The sequence below is a fragment of the Diuraphis noxia genome, unplaced genomic scaffold, assembly GCF_037042655.1.
Source record: "Diuraphis noxia isolate RWA-SAM2 unplaced genomic scaffold, SU_Dnox_SAM2 contig0004, whole genome shotgun sequence".
Lineage (NCBI taxonomy): Eukaryota > Metazoa > Arthropoda > Insecta > Hemiptera > Aphididae > Diuraphis > Diuraphis noxia.
Genome location: NW_028301714.1, coordinates 8,913,281 through 8,932,747, shown reverse-complemented (window position 1 = coordinate 8,932,747; position 19,467 = coordinate 8,913,281). Strand labels below are relative to the sequence as shown.

The 19,467-nt window shown below is 33.9% G+C and overlaps 1 protein-coding gene across 1 annotated transcript in view; it reads left to right on the top strand.

The window, feature by feature from the left end:
- Positions 1–11,393, top strand: part of LOC149055674 (uncharacterized) — a 43,983-nt gene extending 32,590 nt beyond the window's left edge. The window contains exons 2-3 of the mRNA XM_089227646.1: positions 9,963–10,119; positions 10,450–11,393. Of these exons, the coding sequence (XP_089083772.1) occupies positions 9,966–10,119; positions 10,450–10,652 (357 nt within the window). The 5' untranslated portion in view covers positions 9,963–9,965 and the 3' untranslated portion in view covers positions 10,653–11,393. The remainder of the gene's footprint in view (positions 1–9,962; positions 10,120–10,449) is intronic.
- Positions 11,394–19,467: the final 8,074 nt, after the last annotated feature.

Sequence of the window (19,467 nt, the reverse complement as noted above, 5' to 3'; positions counted from 1 at the left end):
TACAATACCGGTTTCACTATGGCTATGTAATAATAATAATAAATAATAAATAATAATATAATATATGTAATAAATGACAACCATTACTGCCACCATCGGCGGACCCGATGACATTAATTATCATTATTGTCGTTGTTGTCCCATCATATTATTATAATATTATAGTGTCGTCGTCTTCGTCGTCGGTTTCGGTTTTACACACGTAACGGTTTCGCTTAAACGTGTCCCTACTGCCTAGTGCCTACCACCCCACGTCGTTGTGATCGACGAGTTACGGATTTTTTTTTTTTTTTGCTTACCCCCGCAACGAATCATGTATATATTTATTCGAGAAATCTCGTAACGACGACGACGCATTCTTCAAATATCATCGATCGACAACGTCTGCTGCATCGCGCCCATGCAGAGCGATATTACGACGAATACGATCGTATTTTATATTTTGTACAAACATTTTTTTTCCCCCATAGATCCGAAACGGTGAGAGAAAACTCGTCAGTAGGTGGTGGTAAAAAGTGCACACGTTGTAGTCAACGACCTTTTAATATAGGGGTAAATAGTATATGCGGTGGGTGTGTGCGCGCGGCGTATAATAATAGACATCTTGTGAGTTTGAGAACAATTATTGTACCTCCACTTGAATTATAATCTGCGCCCCTCAGTGAATCCGCCCGATTCGAAACGGTAGAGATGGTAAAAATGTCAATGCACGATTTCGGTTGGGACTCGTGAGTGTTTGACCCTATACGTGTGGTTGCACCGGTGAAATAGTGCGTTATAACCGGTATCGCGCCGCACTAAAAGGATTTTATTTTTCCTTCGGAATTAATGGTCGGCGGCATATCCGTATCGTTTTTCACAGCCACTTTTCCATTCCACCCGCGAACAAATGTATCGGAAATAATCGTGTTTTTTTTTCCTGCCGCATTCGACAGACTCTTATTCGTCGCAAACACACACACACGCCCACCCACCGCCGAGCAGCCGGCGGCGCGGGGCTCTTTGCCCATAACATAATATATAATATAATATTTTATACGCTTGACGTTTACCAGACAAAGGCTGTAATGATACTATTGGAACATAGTTAACTGTATACACACCAACACCTATATCATACTGATACATATAGCAATGGTGTGACGGTAATAAAGGAAGCGAACTATAAAGCGTATATATCAACCGAGCCACGTGTTGCCGTGATACCAATAATTGGCGTAAATCATATTATTATTATATATGGTATGTATAATACGTAAATCGAAACCATATTACGGGCAACGATTTTTTTCTTCTTCTCATAACGGTAAACACGTGTGATGTACGTGTATCATAATAATATTTATACACGTCTGCTCGGCGGCGATCGAAATGTATAGAGATTTTTAAAAACTGGTTCGATACCCGTCAAAAGTCGTCTACATCTTGGTCTCGTCGTGGACGACGGTGTATACCTACGTAAACGGTTATGATCCATCGCACTGTCGTTTTTATTCATGTCCAACGACGCATATTATTACACCGAGTAAATAATAGTCTTACGACGACTGTCACAAATACACAATAACATAAACGCTGCAATTATATTATCGCGTGTTTTGCAGTGTACGACTCGAGTAAAATGAAACGAGTCGTCGCGGTGAAACTGCTCGTTGAAATATTGTCGTTCTAATTTTTCGTTGCAGGGATATTGATGTATTTACCATCATCATTTACCATTCTTGTGTTCAAGACATTATTCAATCGGAACATAAAGCGGTGGTCCGTTGAGCTGTCGGAACCACTCTTGACTGCAGTACCTATACAACAATAAAATAATATCGTAAATACGACCAGTCGATATCGTCGTTGTATGTGTGTGCATGAATACTATCTATACTGTCCATGCTACGATATTATTGTTGCAGGATATTATTTATTATTATTTCACGCACTTTCGATTTCGATGTTTTTTCTGTCCGTAAGTGTATACGCACTCGCCGCGGTTCGAAGCAACGACCTATAGGAGATCGTTTTCGGCATTACACGAACGTCGTCGGTCGTTATAAAACTACATTATTATTATGGCGCATGCATTTTGCGCTTACTAACCGTTAACATAATTAATAACCACTGGCAAATCTAGACATTTTCTGTAGGTCAGGCCAAAATAATATATCAAAATTGTCCTCCACTCACAGAATTCTTTCATTTTTTTTCTCCGTTTTGTGACGACTGGATTCAAAAAATACCAAGCCCTAATGTTATAGTATACAATATATATATATACATACCCAGTGGATATTACCAACTCACATAAACAGGGGTTAAAGTGGCACAAAATGGCGAGGGGTAGCTACTATGATTCATATTTTATTTTGAACGTTTTGTCGTATAATGTTTTCCCGTACAACAACGAATTAATCTGTTGAACCAAAAACATAAGCCCGAAATATAAATAACTTTTGTTAATAGATAGCAAAAATATCCATATTATAAAGAATCATAATGCGACTTTGTGTATTAAATTTAATTTAATGGACACAAATATTATAGTTATTATATTTTTTTTTATTCTTGTAGGACTTAATCTTACAAAAAAGTGTTTTAGTACTGGAATACAATAAATTAATCAAGTTAAATATAGCAAAAGAACGCCAAAAGGAACATTTAAATCATTACGTATAAATTTGAATATAAAATAATTAATAAGTTACGAGGCTCATCAAGCCGATAACTTTAATCAACACATTTTTATTTGAATAAAATAAATGTATATAGGTACCTTTAAATATTGAAAAATATAAAACGATACATTTTTTTCAAATAAATAATTTAATTTCACGGAGAAAGGAATTTTGATAAAGCATACCTGCAACGTACAGTTTAAAGATTGAAGAATGAGTTAAAAAAGGTACACCTTATTATAAGCTCAAACAGAGATAGCCGATAGGGGGACTCGGGGACTGAGTCTCGCTGCGTCCTCTCTCCCTTTACAACAACTAAAACCACAAAGCATATAGATAGTATGGAAAGCTATATAGATATACAATACAGACGTTAAATATATTAATTTTTTAAATATAACTTTTTTAATTATATTTTCATTTATACGCTGTTGGCAAAAGGTCTACAGGTTTTGGTTTGTTCGGCCGGCAGTATCGCCTATATAGCGTATTATATAAATAACATAATATAACAACTGGTCGATTTCCGATTGGCACGATTTCGTTGGATTCGATCTCTGGAGCGGCTTTACACGGCATAGTTTTTAATATCCACTCCGATAACCGTTGGAAGACCTTATGTATATTATGTTTTCTAGAAATGTCAATATTTGGACGATAATATTGTCAGTTTCACACTTAAAACGGATCTTTCATCAATCCGAATATAAAAACATGATAAATCTCTTCTCGTATATTATAATACTATTTATGATAATACGCACAACAAGCGCATAACGCGCTGCAGGTGTTTTGTTAAACACAATACAATAAGATAATATAGTGTTTTATGTATTTTAGGTACCTATTGCATGTTATAAATAATATTTATTATCAGGACGTGTTACTGCAATATTATAATATATCATACCACGACCGCGGTACAATATTATACGCGAGTGTGAATCGCCACGGCGGCGGCGACGATGACCCGAGAGAAAGCCGTACGATATCGTTTTTTTCTACGAGTGCGGAGTGGCAGTGAAATTTCTATTTGGCAACGGTGGCGGCGGGCGGGCGGAAGGGGATCCGTCGTGCATGCGCGCCCGGACGTTACGTATATGACGGTCGGTGAAGACAATGTGCGCGCGGCGGCGGCGGCGGCAGGAGTCAATACCCCTCCGACCGAGACGGCTGCGACGACCGACGACGACGACGGCGACGCGTTGGGCCGGTGGCGGCGGCGTCGTTCTCACTCGGACACGGGCGTAGTCTTGTCTCCTCTCTGTCGCGCGCACGCACGTCCACGCGACAAATAGCCGCCCCACCCTCCGCGTTCCGCGCGCCACTTCTAGACCGCGGAAGAGATCTCGCACCCACCCCCGCCCGCGATGGACGCGTCAAACGCCAATTTTCAATTGCGTTAAACGCTAATCAGTTTACTTTTTTTTTTTTCGACCTACATATTGTTTCTATGCACATATTATTGTTATTATTATTATTATTATTATTATTATTATTATTATTATTATTACTATCATCGTCATCCGGTTCAATACTTAAATAGCAGGCTGTTCGACGCCGCGCGTACATCTAGTCGGTATGACTGGCCATAAGCCGACTATACCCTTAGGGTTAGCTAATATTATTAGCTTTACACAACATTGTGTCGTGCGTAGGGTAAAATTTATCGAAACAAATTGAACGCGGAAGAAAACGCATGCATACCGCGACCGTGGGTGTAGTGTAAAACTGTTTTCGTTCGCTGCAGCGCAGGCCGCTGTGACTACCGAGCACCGGAAACAACTGGAGTAGGTACCGGTTATACCTCAAACCTAACCCAACCGTCTTCGGGTTAAGTCGATTTGATTATCCGCTTTAGTAATAAATAAACAAATAGTACGACAAGAACGCTTGTTGACAACGAAAGTAAAATCAAAATATAAAAACTTCAAAAATTAAATAAATAAAAATGTCGTGATCATAATAATATTACAGTGGGCGTATAACAATAGTGATTTCTATACATAATATCATGTGGTGTGTGTTGCAGCATTGCAGAGTAATGACCAATTTTTTTTTTTTGCCCCGTTCAAAGTTAAACCGTAGACAACATTATACTATTATAATAATGTATTGGTGACGACAAAACAACACGCTTGGAATTGATATGCGATGGGCTAGCATGTATACATCATATACACGCATAAAAAACGTAAAACAAAACTCGATAAAAATAATTGTCGGATACGCCTACGCGGTGGTTTAATATTATATAATAACGATACTAATAAACGTAATGATGTATGACTTGTATGAGTATAACGGGAAAAATATAGATTCGCTTGTGCGGAGAAAACAATAATAGGCGCGATCGTGGGAACGGTCACTTGAAATGGACTACGCAGATTTTCTACTACGTATATTATAATGCCTATATACCTATAATGGTGGAGGCTAACCGTGAAGAAGCAACGTTTGGCGTTGTCGAATAAATAATATAATATATAGGTTGTATACGTGTCGTAAGAACAATCAACAACGCCATCGCAGAGATCACAAATAATATTCACCATGCAATGAGCACATAATAATAAATACCTACTCGTATAACTGATGATTGATATCACATGATCAATAAATATGATAAATAATAAACGATAATTAATTAATAATAATTATATTGTTTTTGTGTGTGTGTGGTTGTTAATGCGGTTGTATATGCGGCGGTGGTGTCACAAATTAACCGTCAACGAGACTTTTTCGAACTCTGTCCAAGGTATATGTTATGCGTTATCGATGATGACAGCAATGCACCGTATTATATATATAACATCTGTATAGATTCAAGTGTTAAGCGACGAAGGGGAGCGAGGAATGATTTTGAACAAACGCGCATGAGTTATATACCTACACCAGTATTTCTAAGCTCCTACATAATTTTGTATATCCATATAGGCGTGTGCAGGAGGGGTAGGTACCTGGTATGTGGTCACCTCCTGACATTTTATAATTGGGGCTTTAAAAGTTGTGCCCCCAGAGACCAGTATTTGATTTGTTGTTTCTAAATATAATTTTTCTAGAATAAATTGTTATATATATAAATATTGTCAGTAAAATTATTATTCCATGTTGGGATTGCTGATAAATGTTATAATGCAATGTAGGTACCTATAATATTTTAAATTTTTGTATAATCATTGTATTGAATGGTTTTGAATAGATTTTTATACCACACGAGCAAATATCGTTTGAATCATTATTAACACTACTCACTATATCTTACAGAACATTGAATGACTTCAACAATTGATTAAGATTTAGTGCACGAATTCAATAATTTGAGTAATAGACGTTGTTCACTCGTTCATTATAAATTTTTATATAACGTTATAATAAAAATTATTATACATTAATATTATATTGTAGGTACGTTGTAAAACAATGCGAAAAAAAAATTAATTGATACCTACCCATATACATTCTACATAATAATTTAGAACTCGTCTTGGTGTAGAACCCTCTACTTTTATAAGCTAAAATTGAGGTTTGTGCACATGTCTACGAAATAAAATGAATAAATACTATATGTAAAAAACCACATCGGTGTACGGTATAAAACTCGTGTACGGTGTACCGGATATAGTAATTTAGGTATGGGTATAATATACGACCCCGAACATCCAAAGAATATTTCGAAAAGGAGTGTACATCCACAATGACTGTTCTTGTATACAAAATGCACGCTGAATATGAATATTTAATGAAACGTGGTTATTCCTAATAATGTTTATGCAAAATGTGGTGTATTAAATTTTGTGAGCTATAAATACTACAAGTATATTACATATTTACACCGGTGTTTTGGATATTATGAAAAATCATAATACTTAACACTGTCGGGTGTTTTTCTTGTGGTAAAAATTTCGAAAAACAAAATATTTCACCAAATACGTATATCATCATCGAAGGGAGGTCAGTTTTTTCACGAAGGTATAACATTTTAGTTTATTCTATATTTCTACGCACATACGAAGCTTATTGTTCAAGCGCGTCTATTATAGGTATAGGTATACGTTTATTATAATACATCATAATAATGTATGTAAAAGATGGGGCAAATATAAATAATGTTAAAAAAAAAGTGAAATATCTATGGTATAGTATAAGTAGGCATTCGATACATACACATATGTATAGGTACTCACGAGCACAACCACATTATTATAATATCATTATTATATTAGTACCGCGAGAAGGTTGCGTGAGTAGGTCGCTTGGTGTGTATACAAATAGAGGCGGATTCGTGGGAGAGGGAACGTCTGTAAGGATAGATTTCAGCGTAAAAGTAAAACCAGAAGGCACAGACACAGCAACAGAATTTAAAAACTGAAAAAGAGTGAACTCGCGTTCGAATTCATACGATGATGTGATGGATCGGCAAAGTATGATCAAACGTGATGCTCTAAAATCTGTTTAATCGGACACAAAAACTCATGTGGTCGTGTATATAATATATGCGTCAGTTAAGCGTAGTACTTTAAATATACGCCTAAAACATCAAAAAAAAATTATGTCTAGTCCAGTCTAATTGTGAGTGTAGGTATACCTTGCATTATTACGATTACCTACATATACTAAGTAGGAAATAACGAATTCGGTATAAACATATTATTAGACTGATTTTAGAAGTAGATATTTTTTTATTTTTTTTTTTACTAAACGAAATATACCCTCAGTGACATAGGCCTAGAAGTAGATATTGTAGTGTTGGTAATTGATAGACGGTAGTATCCAATAATTTTAATAATATATTAGATTCATTGTACAGTAAAAGATATTATAATTGACGTACATTTTGCCAGCCCCCCCCCCCAACCAGTATGGTAGAAAAAAAAAATTAAAAAATCAGACTTGGGGGGCTGGCGAAATATACGTTTATAATTGTATTAATGTTTTAAATCCTACAAGTATTATACCAGGTGATTCTTTTATCATTGAACACTCATTATTTCAAAAATTATTGATGTTTTAGAAAATATTATTTTACATAATTTCAAGTTGTTCAAAAAGCAACGTTTTTTAAAAAAAAAATGATTTTAAAATATTTTTTATCCTTATAATTTTTTAAGTGTATTACTTTTTTGAATGACAACATATAGAGTTTTAATTTCATATCCTAAAGCAGAATATTTTTCTAAGTATTTTCAATTTTGATTCATACAAATCGAATTTAGGACGAGTAGTTTTTGAGTTATAAGTATTTAAAGTTTAGACAAGCGGAGTAGTGGACAAACATTTTGCTGGGTAAACTACTTGTCCTAAATTCAATTTTTATGAATCAAAATACTTGGAAAAATATTTTGCTTTGGAATATGAAATTAAAACTCTATGTTGTCATTCAAAAAAGTAAAAAATTATGAGGATAAAAAATATTTTAAAATAAATTTTTTAATAAAAACGTTGGTTTTTGAACAACTTGAAACTATGTAAAAAAATATTTTCAAAAACATTAGTAATTTTTGAAATAATGATTGTTCAATGATAAAAGAATCACCCGGTATACCTAATATAACATAGGTATTATTAATTTATAAATAATTTAATATTAACGCCAAACGGATATGTGGAGGTACCTAAATAAAATTAAAGTCAGCACGATGCAATGGTACATTCTATATTTCTACGTATGCGATTTGATAAAAAATTCAGAAAGAACAAAATACATTTATTTAACGAAGTTTTACTAATAACACTTACAAATCGAATATATAATAATTAACTATTATTAAAAATTCTCAAAATGTCATGGGTTTTGATACTATTGAAACTGTTTAAAATCAAAATTGATCTAATGGAAATATTTGAAATGTCAGAAGTAGACACCTGAGCACATTTTGATAAAAAAAATCATGGTATGTGCAAAAATTTAATATGATTAAGTAAATTGTGTAGAACAGAACTTGAATTGCAGTCAATTTAATAACAGTGGTATAATAAATTAAGTTATTAGGCAGAACTTCAAAATAAAATATGAACACTGCAAAATAATATAGTTTTCAATGTAAATACAACCCAATATAATTTAAATGTTGTCACCCAATGGCCTATGTCAAAGAGGATATATTTCGTGTAAATAAAAAAAAATAATTTATAAAAATTATAAAAATGTAAAAATTACTCAACAAGGCGACATCAGTAAATTTCCTTCGATATCAATATCCATTATTAAGTATTCAAAAAAACAATAAAGGGCCACCCGACGAAGAATTAATAATGACCTATATACATTAAGTCGAACAAAAGCTACCACATTTAACATAAAATCTTATTAAAATCGGTTGAATATAGATTCATTAACATTGGTATTTTTTTATTATATCGTGTTATCTGACTTAGATGAAAATATAAACAGCATAATATTTATAAATACATCACTAGGTACCCAAAAATATATTATCTGCGTAACAATTAAAATATTCATTTGGCAATTTAACGCCTGCACGGACCGTTACGTTATTTCTATAGTACCTATAGTGTTATACACAAAATATAGTGAACGAGTTAATTATTATTGCTTATTGAAAACTTCAATTGTCTGGATTTTAAGATGAAAACAAAATCATTTATAGCACTAGGAGCAATAATAGCCGGTATAGGATTGGTATGGATGAGCAGGCGATTTTTGTACAAAAAAGCAAGAGGACTTTTAAAGGTACGCATAATTATGCCGAATATGTCAGCATAATCGAAAAGATAAATTCTTTTTAACAAACGTAGAAGTTAAATACATTTATACACGAAATTAGGTTTTATAAAATATTGTGACTTAGACTTTTAGAACGAACAAGATCTAGTAAACGTACAGAGTACTTCGGCTGCTCAACTAACTCCATACTTCGTCCGCAACCTCATAACGACTGATAGAGTAATACGAATATAATTAATTAATATTTCTTTTAAATATATACGCAATTAGATTTTATAAAATATTGTGACTTAAACCTTTAGAACGATTAAGATTTAATAATTACTGGATAATATTTTAAGACATTTTATTAAAAAAAATTGATAATCTTAAGCATTCATGTGTTAAGAAGACGCCACATGGAAAATTGTTGCCTTCGTCTTACACACATACAACATTTCAATTACTTAGATATTTTTATTTTTTAATATATTTTGGTTGAGTTTGATTTTATATTACGAAATATGCTTGTATTGGCAACATTAATGTTCATAAAATTATACAGTTTAATGTTCATTATTACACTAGATATAATAGTAAATATTATAACTTAAACCCTTTTACTTTAGGTGATGAACCACTTTGAATACAAATTGAAGTACCGACCAGTTCTTTTATTAAATGAAATTTATCCATATATTAACTACACAGTCAGCGTCATAGCGATCTCTCCGCCAGTGATAATGGCGGGGTGTGTCATCAATGGTCAATCTATTGATGCACAAAGTAATATTTTTATATTGTAGATATTGACAATTTTAATATAAACTATAATTTAATTTCAATATTATATTTAATTTAAGTTTCACTTAGATGTGATGTATGATTTTTATTTGATCACTTTAATATGTACAATAATAATATAAACGATTTTCTGTCAAAGAATTAATGCCAAGATAATCTTAATCTAAAAAAAAAAATGTCTATTTAAGATTAAAAAAAAAAGATTATTTACGACAAATATTAGTTGGATTAATAACAGTATTAAAGTATTGATATTTAAAATTGTTACAACAATAATCACTAATCACTTTTATCGTTGCTTTTTTTATGTAGGTTCTTCAAAAAAGGACGCCAAAAATATGCTTGCCATCTGGGTATTGAAACATTTTTGCGAAAATGAAAGTTATAACGGCGCACATACACACGACCGCGTAAAAAGGTCTTTTTCAAGACCAACAGTGTGTACGAAACCACACGTTGACAATTTAATTTCACACTTTTGTCAGGGAAACTTGACTGACAAAGGTGGTTTGTAAAGAAATAAGTTACATGAGGCTGATGAGGGAAAAACGCACGCACCAATCAAGTAACCCGCACCACTGCAAAAGTGCGACATTCTCTCGTCACTCTTAATAAACTCAACCAACCGGCACCAGAATTCCCCATAAATGCATTATATATAACGGTGCAGCTACAAAACTTAAATCAGCTTTCATCCTAACCCTCAACTGTCAAAACACTCAAAACATAATAGTACGATCAGGTGCCACCAGCGGCATACCTGAAGCGAATACCTCGATTGTTATATATTATTATATTATTGTCACCAAGTGACATGTATAACGGCCACTTTACGACCGATCCACTTAAATGCAGGCTTGCTGCACGTTATCGTTTCTGATGCCCAACCCCGACGAACGCCAGTTGTCAACCAGTTGCACATCAACGACACACAACCCTGAAGTCGACTCAATGGCCAACCGACGAATACCCCACGCCGATTAGGACTAGTCTCCGTGGAACCAAAATTGTCCATTTCAGGACAACCTCTATATTGTTTAGGTCACACTTATCCGAATGAGACTCACGGAACGGATGCAACTTTCATAAGCGGCCCCGACGTGATCAGATCTCGTTCCCCGCCCAATTTATGTACATACCACGAGCTAGTATTTATTATATATTGAAACACGTTGTTCCCATGTTTTGTTCAAGGTTTCGAAGACCGCTACGCCATCGGTCCCCGATTCCTCATTTTTGTATATAATATTATATTTACACAGAAATAAAAGGATTATTATTTACCAAACACCAACGAGTTCATTTGTACGAGACAGCAGCGCATTTAGCGTGCGTGCCGTATCATAGTTTTAAATTTTAGTTAGATAAAATAGATACTTTGGTGAATGATATAAATGCATGTAACCAGGCTGTGCCGTTAAGATTTGGCGCCCAGGGCAAAATTAAACCGTTAATACGGTAAGTATACGGTACATAAAAAAGCTTTTGTTGCACGAGGTAATTTTTTTATATTGTAACATACAATTAATAACATTCTATTAACAACTAATATTTTAATACTTTTTTTCATTCCTTTAAATATTTCATATAATGTAAACTCAGATGAAATGTTTATAAAATAATCAGTTATTATTGGTATTAATTTATACTTTGCAGCACCAACAAAAAAAGAGGCAAAGGTAAAAATCAGCATTATGGCCCTAAATTATTTTTATGGGTATGATTATTTACTATATTTATTAATTTCTATCTTTTTCATCAATAAATACATATAGATAGCATTATTTAATTTCAGCTATGACCATTTGCTTGGAGAACAAGAAGAATGGACATCGCCAAAATTATTAAAGAGAATTCGTTGAAGAACACAAACAATATTAAATTAACCAATTATTTAAATTCTTTTTACACCTATTATCCGCCATACCTACACAGTGACTTAGGCACTCAATGTCTAAGTTATCACTCAATACCTTTATTATTTTCATATTATAGTCTAATTTTTGTCATATATTATATATGCTGCATGCGCGTTTCGTGCTGAGTGAAGACATCAGCTGTTTTCGTACGGTGTGCAACGTGCCTACTGAAACTGCATATAAATAAAAATATTTTTATGCGCGAACACTGATCGTAGGTAGGTATAGTCGTAATATTTTTGCGCCAATATCATAATACAAAACGATAATAATAATTATAATATACGTATTGCAGCATATCATTTTTCTATAATTACACACCGAGAGTATAATATCGATACGAGCCATTGCAGATGGAGCCATGGAATCACGGGAAAATTTAGGACTATATTATCTAGCGCAAACGAGCGGTGCTCGCACAAAAACCTGGCGTACCGTGACCGTCCAAATAATAATATAACACTCGACCAGCGTTTATTAGCTGCGATATATTATATTTTTTCTCTCATACTACAATATACTCGTATACTAGTTTCACATATTTTTAGCGATATTGTATCGAACTCCAGTCGTCTCTATACAGAGCTGCTCTTATTTCCGACGTGTTGGTTATTATTATATAATATATATAGGTACACGATGTGTAGTGTTTCGATATGAATTATTTATACACCAACGTGTGTGCACGCAATGTTGTTTTAGTTATATTATACACAGGGTATCGCGATTTCGTGAAAAAAATAATAATAATAACAAAATGTCTATATTCCACGCGATAGCGAAAAGCGGAGGAACCCAATTAAGTATATATTATAATAGATTATAGTGATAATATAATAATTATATGATATTGAATATTATGATAATGACCGCAGGGACAGCTGCTCTCAAACCGTCTGAGAGTAGCTATTTTTTAAATTTTGCATATTATATTCGTCAGATTTTGCTATACCTAACCCATACGTCTTAATATAAATGGATACATTTGCAGTCGTATAAGTACCAACACGATTTTACGTTTCGTTGTCATTGTTGTTAAATTATTACTTATGTTAACGTGAATGTATACATGCGCAGTGTACACAATAGTCAATATGAGGACATAATATACTATACAAATATAATATTATAATATCGTTTATTGTTTTATTACAGGTATTTAGGAACTATTATTTATTTATTGCGGATATAAAATGAGTGGGAAAAAAATAATAATTTTACTCTCTAATTCCCGTGTTATTATTCATGTTTCGACTCATTATTACGCTACGCTACGCAAACAAACAATATTCGAATGGCACAATTGTTATATTATTAAACTTCAATTATTTTAAACAAATTTAGATGTTAAATTATCAAATTATTGTTAAATTATCAAATTAACGATCTCTCGACCGCGTAATACATATGGCTCGTTTCAGTACGCGTAGTGTAGGTACACGCCCGTGCGACGACAAGGCAATCGGGAGATATTTTTGTGATCCACACATAGTATACATTTGTGATTTGTGTATGTGTGTTTGTGCGTGTATGTATCGCTTTGTGCCGTTAAAATATGTGCTCGAGACGTTCTGGTTAATAGCCAGTTAACTTGCAACAGTTCTATTTTGATTTTGTAGGTCTTTTTTGTTACGGTTGGATCAATAGGTCGTCGAAATTCCCTTTAAACAGCAACGCGCTGCAGCAACAGCACAATAATGTCTTATAACATAATATTACGTTGTAATGTTATGAATCCCAGACTCGATTATTATCCCCTCTACCTCCACTCTCAATTTCTCTACCTCGCCCCGTCGTCGCCGACGTTGCAGTAGCGGTACAATTAACTACACAGACTTTATTGTGGTATTCAACATTCAACATGAGTATTTTATGTTTTTGTGTGATTCTATTTTACACGTATACGCATATTACGACTTCGGCAAAGTCGGCAGAGCAGCGTCCAAAGCCAATATATTTCCCCCTTCCACCAAAAAAAAAAAAATTATATAGGTACACATTTACATTTACATGTAGACGTATCATACAATGTATTATATGATATGAATTTGATATGAATATTCGGTACGTCTTTTGAAACACTTTTCTGTGCGCCTCCGTACGACGAGAGAAGAACAACAAAAATAATTGTTTTCGATAAATATACTTTGCCCGCTTCCGGGGACGGGAGAAAAGAAAAATTGAACAATTATCGATAGGTATATTGCACGTGCAGACGACTCTGCAGTTAGACCGTATAGTCTGTTGACATCGATTTTACGAATTTAGTTCGATCAGTTTGTTGTCGTATGTATAAGATGAGACTTGGACGTGTGATTGTATCGTTATAATAAATATGTGATTTGCAAAAAGACAATATTGTAAAGATAAATCCCGATCTCGTGACGTAAAGACCTGCGCCGCGCGCAGTGATGCTTGCACGTCGAATATGTCTCATCGACATATAATATATGATTATCATGTCAGCGGTTTTGCAAAACGTTCAGTGAAACAGCGGTGGGCGTCGAGAAAAATGACTTCTTCAAATCGAGATTTCCAGTGATACGACGTACGCATGTGTGCGCATGCATAAATGCGAGACTTTTGGAGTACCCCTTCTGGGCCTTCTGTCCACGATATCGGCGTTTGCTGATAAAACACAAAAAAAAATATAAGCACCGTGTGTTTGTAAAATCAATACGCATATACCTATATATATACACGTATGTATATTATATAATATGTATACATATATATATATACATACAGCGCTCACGTCGCAGAGTATAAACAAAATGTAAGCACTGCGATTAGTTAAAAAATTTCAGCAAAATATCGGTGGACTGCAATTATTCGTGTCGAATGCGAACTGACTGCCCGACATTATAAACAAGATGAACAGATGACTGATCCGCGAAAAATATAAATATCGATAGCCTCACGAGCATCATGATATATTTTGCTATCTTGCAGGCTACACCAGCGACCATAACGTTTTCGACGCAATCGCACAGAATCTTTATTTCGCGGTGCAATAGTAATATAATGTACTAAATCGGTAACGTCGTCGACTACTGCTGTAGATATTATATCGCTGTGCAAAAATAGTTTTCTTTCCTAATTTTAATTTATGGAAATTCGGTTATGGTACATTAAAAATGTAATATCTTAAAACGTTCAATGTGATCTGCACGGTTCACCTGGTTGGAAATTATTGCAGTTACAGATTTGTCGTGTAATTTTAATCACTTTCGCGTTCCATAATCTGCAGTGTAGCTAGGTAACTGCAGTATCATCGCGATGATTATCGCCGAAAGAGTGAAATAATATAATATACTTATCGTTTTGTATGATGTATAGTATAAATATTAACAATATTATAGTCATTACATAATGTATTATATTCTATATAGAAATCCATTTTACATTATTTTCTTACGCGATACCAAATTGAATGTATTTTGTTTTGATGTATTCGATGCGAAGAACATTGCAGCGACGAGTGTGCCAGAACGCTATAGTACGATGATATTATATTATGATATCGACAAACACGGTGCATATAACTCCTCGAGAAGTGATCGTGCCCGCGGGCCGTGGATACCTTATAGATTGATTTTTTTTTTTATATAATATAACATCGGTACGATTATTATATGATGTTATATGCATTATACGCATTCCGCGAAGCTGCAGAGACATTGCATTTATATAGACTGTTCGTCTCGAACGATAACAATAATGTAGCCATATAGGTGGGTAATTAATGTTTTCAGTGGACAAAAGTAAAAAAAAAAAAAAACAACGGTGACGATGATTTCGGAATTTTTAATATATCCGTACAAACTATACGGAGCATACTTGGTATAGGTATGTACACTATTATATTTATCAGATACCTTTACGCATATATTATATAATAGGTACTATAGGTATATAATATAAAATATTCTGAAGAGATAAATGTGCTCGGACGTGTCCGCGCGATGTCAGACCTGCGTATACCTACTAGAAGTGTTGCAGTATATAAGGTACGTTATACCTTATACGTTTTCGACACTGCTGCAGAGTGTATACACATAGGTAACACATGTACATATATACTACGTATATAGGCATGTATATACAGTGAGATGATAATTCTTCACGGTTTTTTTTTTCGTTCGTTTTGTTTTTTTCACCGTTTATTTTTTATTTTTATTTTTTTGTTTTGTTTTCCCCCGATTATCGCAGCCGTTCCTCTATATAATATAATGATTAGTTGTTCGACAAAAGGTATGTTGTTGTATTATATACACGTGTTAATTATACGTATTACGACAATAATAATAATTGTGCCGGACCGGTTTCGGAAACCTAAATTGCTTTCCATAACGTCCGCATGTACACACATACATACATACATACATATATACATACATATTTTATATATATATATACACCCATCCTATCACGTGTGTACCTATCCATATATATAGTATATTATACTGCCTACATCAAATCTCCGCGGGATAATACGGCGACCCATACCTGTACAATATAAATATAGATATATGTATATACGAGTACCCATATAATATTACGATCACGATGTATATGCGTGCGTAAAATTATATGCGCATGTCGTGTAGTACGACGCGTTTGGAATATAATGTATAGGTAATATATATTGTGAGCGCGCGTCAAAGTTTTCCCGCCGTCCAGCGCGAACGATAATAAAAATACCTATATACATATTATTATGTCTTGTGTATTGGAAAAAAAAAACTGTTTTCAACAATCGGCAGATGTGTTGTACGCGTATGACGATGATTTATATGTCAGTGATGGTCGGCAACCTTCGAGCCCGCCCGGCGACTGTTCCTATAATATTATTATAGGGCGTTACATCGGTGCTCGTACGCGGGCGGTCCGCCTGCATCAAATGTCTTAGGGAAAAAATGTAATGACCACTGAAAGAATAAAGCAAATATTGTTTGACGGCAGAAATCTGTACAACATTCAAATCGACAGTAATTAACATCATCATTAAACCGAATGGTCTGAAAGAACGGCGCAGTATATTTGTTACAACTTAATGTTGACACACATTGTACATATATTAGATATATATGTATAGAGCTGGTGTAGGTATATAATATGTTATACCTATTTCCGCGGCATCCTTCACAAATCTGACTATATGTAATCATGTTTTGAATTTAGTGATGATCAGTAGACAAAGTATATTGTATAAGCTAGAAAATAAGTGGCCAATGTCATTTCTCAGAATTTAAGCTACCTAAATATCTCCGCACCGAATTCTCGTCAAGATCGGTTCAGCCAGTTTTAAAGTTTTGCAAAATCGTAACCAGATAATATTCTATCGCTTTTGCATTTAAATAATAATATAATATACTATGGATAGTACATAAGATTACACTTGTATTTTACATTTATTGCCGTTAGTATTAGCGGAGAGGTGACTTGGAGATTTTCGAAATCGATAATTATACTTTACTCGTAGCCCGCCGAACATTTTTAAGTTCAAAATTTGATCAGCTAGTTCGTAAAAATATCAATTACCAGACAACCGAAAACCACTGGATCATCGTATTACATATAGGTAAACGAAATACGCGTACTGGTTTCATAAAATAGATGGCACATTATATTTGCATATATTATTGTACTATATACATATTATAATATATATGGCCGTAAATAATGAGGGGGGGAGAGTTCAAATCCCTATTTTCCCTTATAACATGAAACGAGTATAAATATATGTATTTATAAGTACTTATAGTATTTTTTTACGATAATGACCTCCCCTCTCATCCCTCCCCACCAACACCAAATAGATTATGTGAGCGTATACGAGGACGTCGGGAAAATAATTTTAATTGCCTACAAAGATGGAATTATTAATTATTGTTGTACTTTTGTATATGATATTACAATACAGCACCTACAAGTGCCTTTTATACAATCATTATTTCGTATTATATTATTATACGGGTCACGGAGACTATTACCTTATAATTATTAATTGCTGTCGTCTCTCTATATATATGCGGCATTGCACTTCCCGCGACCACTGTCCTGGCACTGAGTGACACCGTAGTACTCCGATTAGGGGTGGGAGATCAGAAAGACCCTCGGTACTGGGGGCCGGCGTTCGTGTAAATAATAACTACAATATATTATACAAGAAAAATATTTCTAAATTAATTGTTATTTAAGAAGGGCCAAAAATATAATGGAGTGGGGGGGGGGGGCTGCCTGTCAGTACTCACATCAGCGACCCCGTATAGTCTTAGTTACAAGTGTCTGTATACATTTTAACATTTGGAATATAAATACAGATAAATATTAATGCACTACATGATATGTGATATGCTATGCATAAAACTGCATTCGCGAGGTTGTGTTGGTCATTATATATTTAAACATTCATATTGACGAAAATCACACATCGTTGGCGTCAGCATACATATGCCTGATTAATAATTATACTTGTGTCTGCTGCTTTAGGGTTTTTGACTGGGTGAGGGTTGGCAGACGGAGATCGTCGTCTTTTTCGAAATAATAAAATATGTATACATCATTATACCTAAATAAATCATAAAAAAAATTTGATTTTCATCACGCTGAATCGTATAAAAGATCGTCGTGCATGATTATTTATACTTACCTGTTATTTCGTTTAATTATAATATCTATTTATTTTCCGAGCACGGATTTAATATATATATATATATATATATATGTATACGTTTCGAAGTTATACAGTTTTTATGTAGGTATTGTATTATAAACATTTAGATAATATAATACAATATTAATATAAAATATCGTTGCTGCAGAATGTTCTACATTTCTACGGTGCTGAAGGCAAACCCGTCAAGAGCTTGTTGCAGTTATAGAACTGATTATTTAGGTTTTTGGTGCAGTACCTATAGTAGTCGTGTGAAACGTTCAATTCGTTTTTCGTTTTATATTATTTATAAGCTGCCCGTGAACCAGATAATTTGACCTCATCCCTTAAATGCACGGCACGCCTTTATACAATAAATTTGAAACGATGTTCGCCCACTGTATTTAATGTGTTTATATTATATATTATGTTACGTGATGTATACATGATATAGACAATTGGGCAGTTGAACGGCTTCAATACGTATATATATATATATATATGATGTATGTTCATGTGTACAGTGTGCACGGGGAAGTCTTGCGTAACGCCAGGTGTATACACGTCGCACCAGCTTATATCGATCGATCGAGACAAAACGATGGTGTGCTTGTTATTATTAATTATTATTAAAATATTAATAATTTTATATAATTTAATATATTATATTGTGATACGCACATATCGTTCGGGCAATGCCGGTTTTTTGTATGATGGGAAATAATAAACCAAATAGTTATTATTATTTTCAAG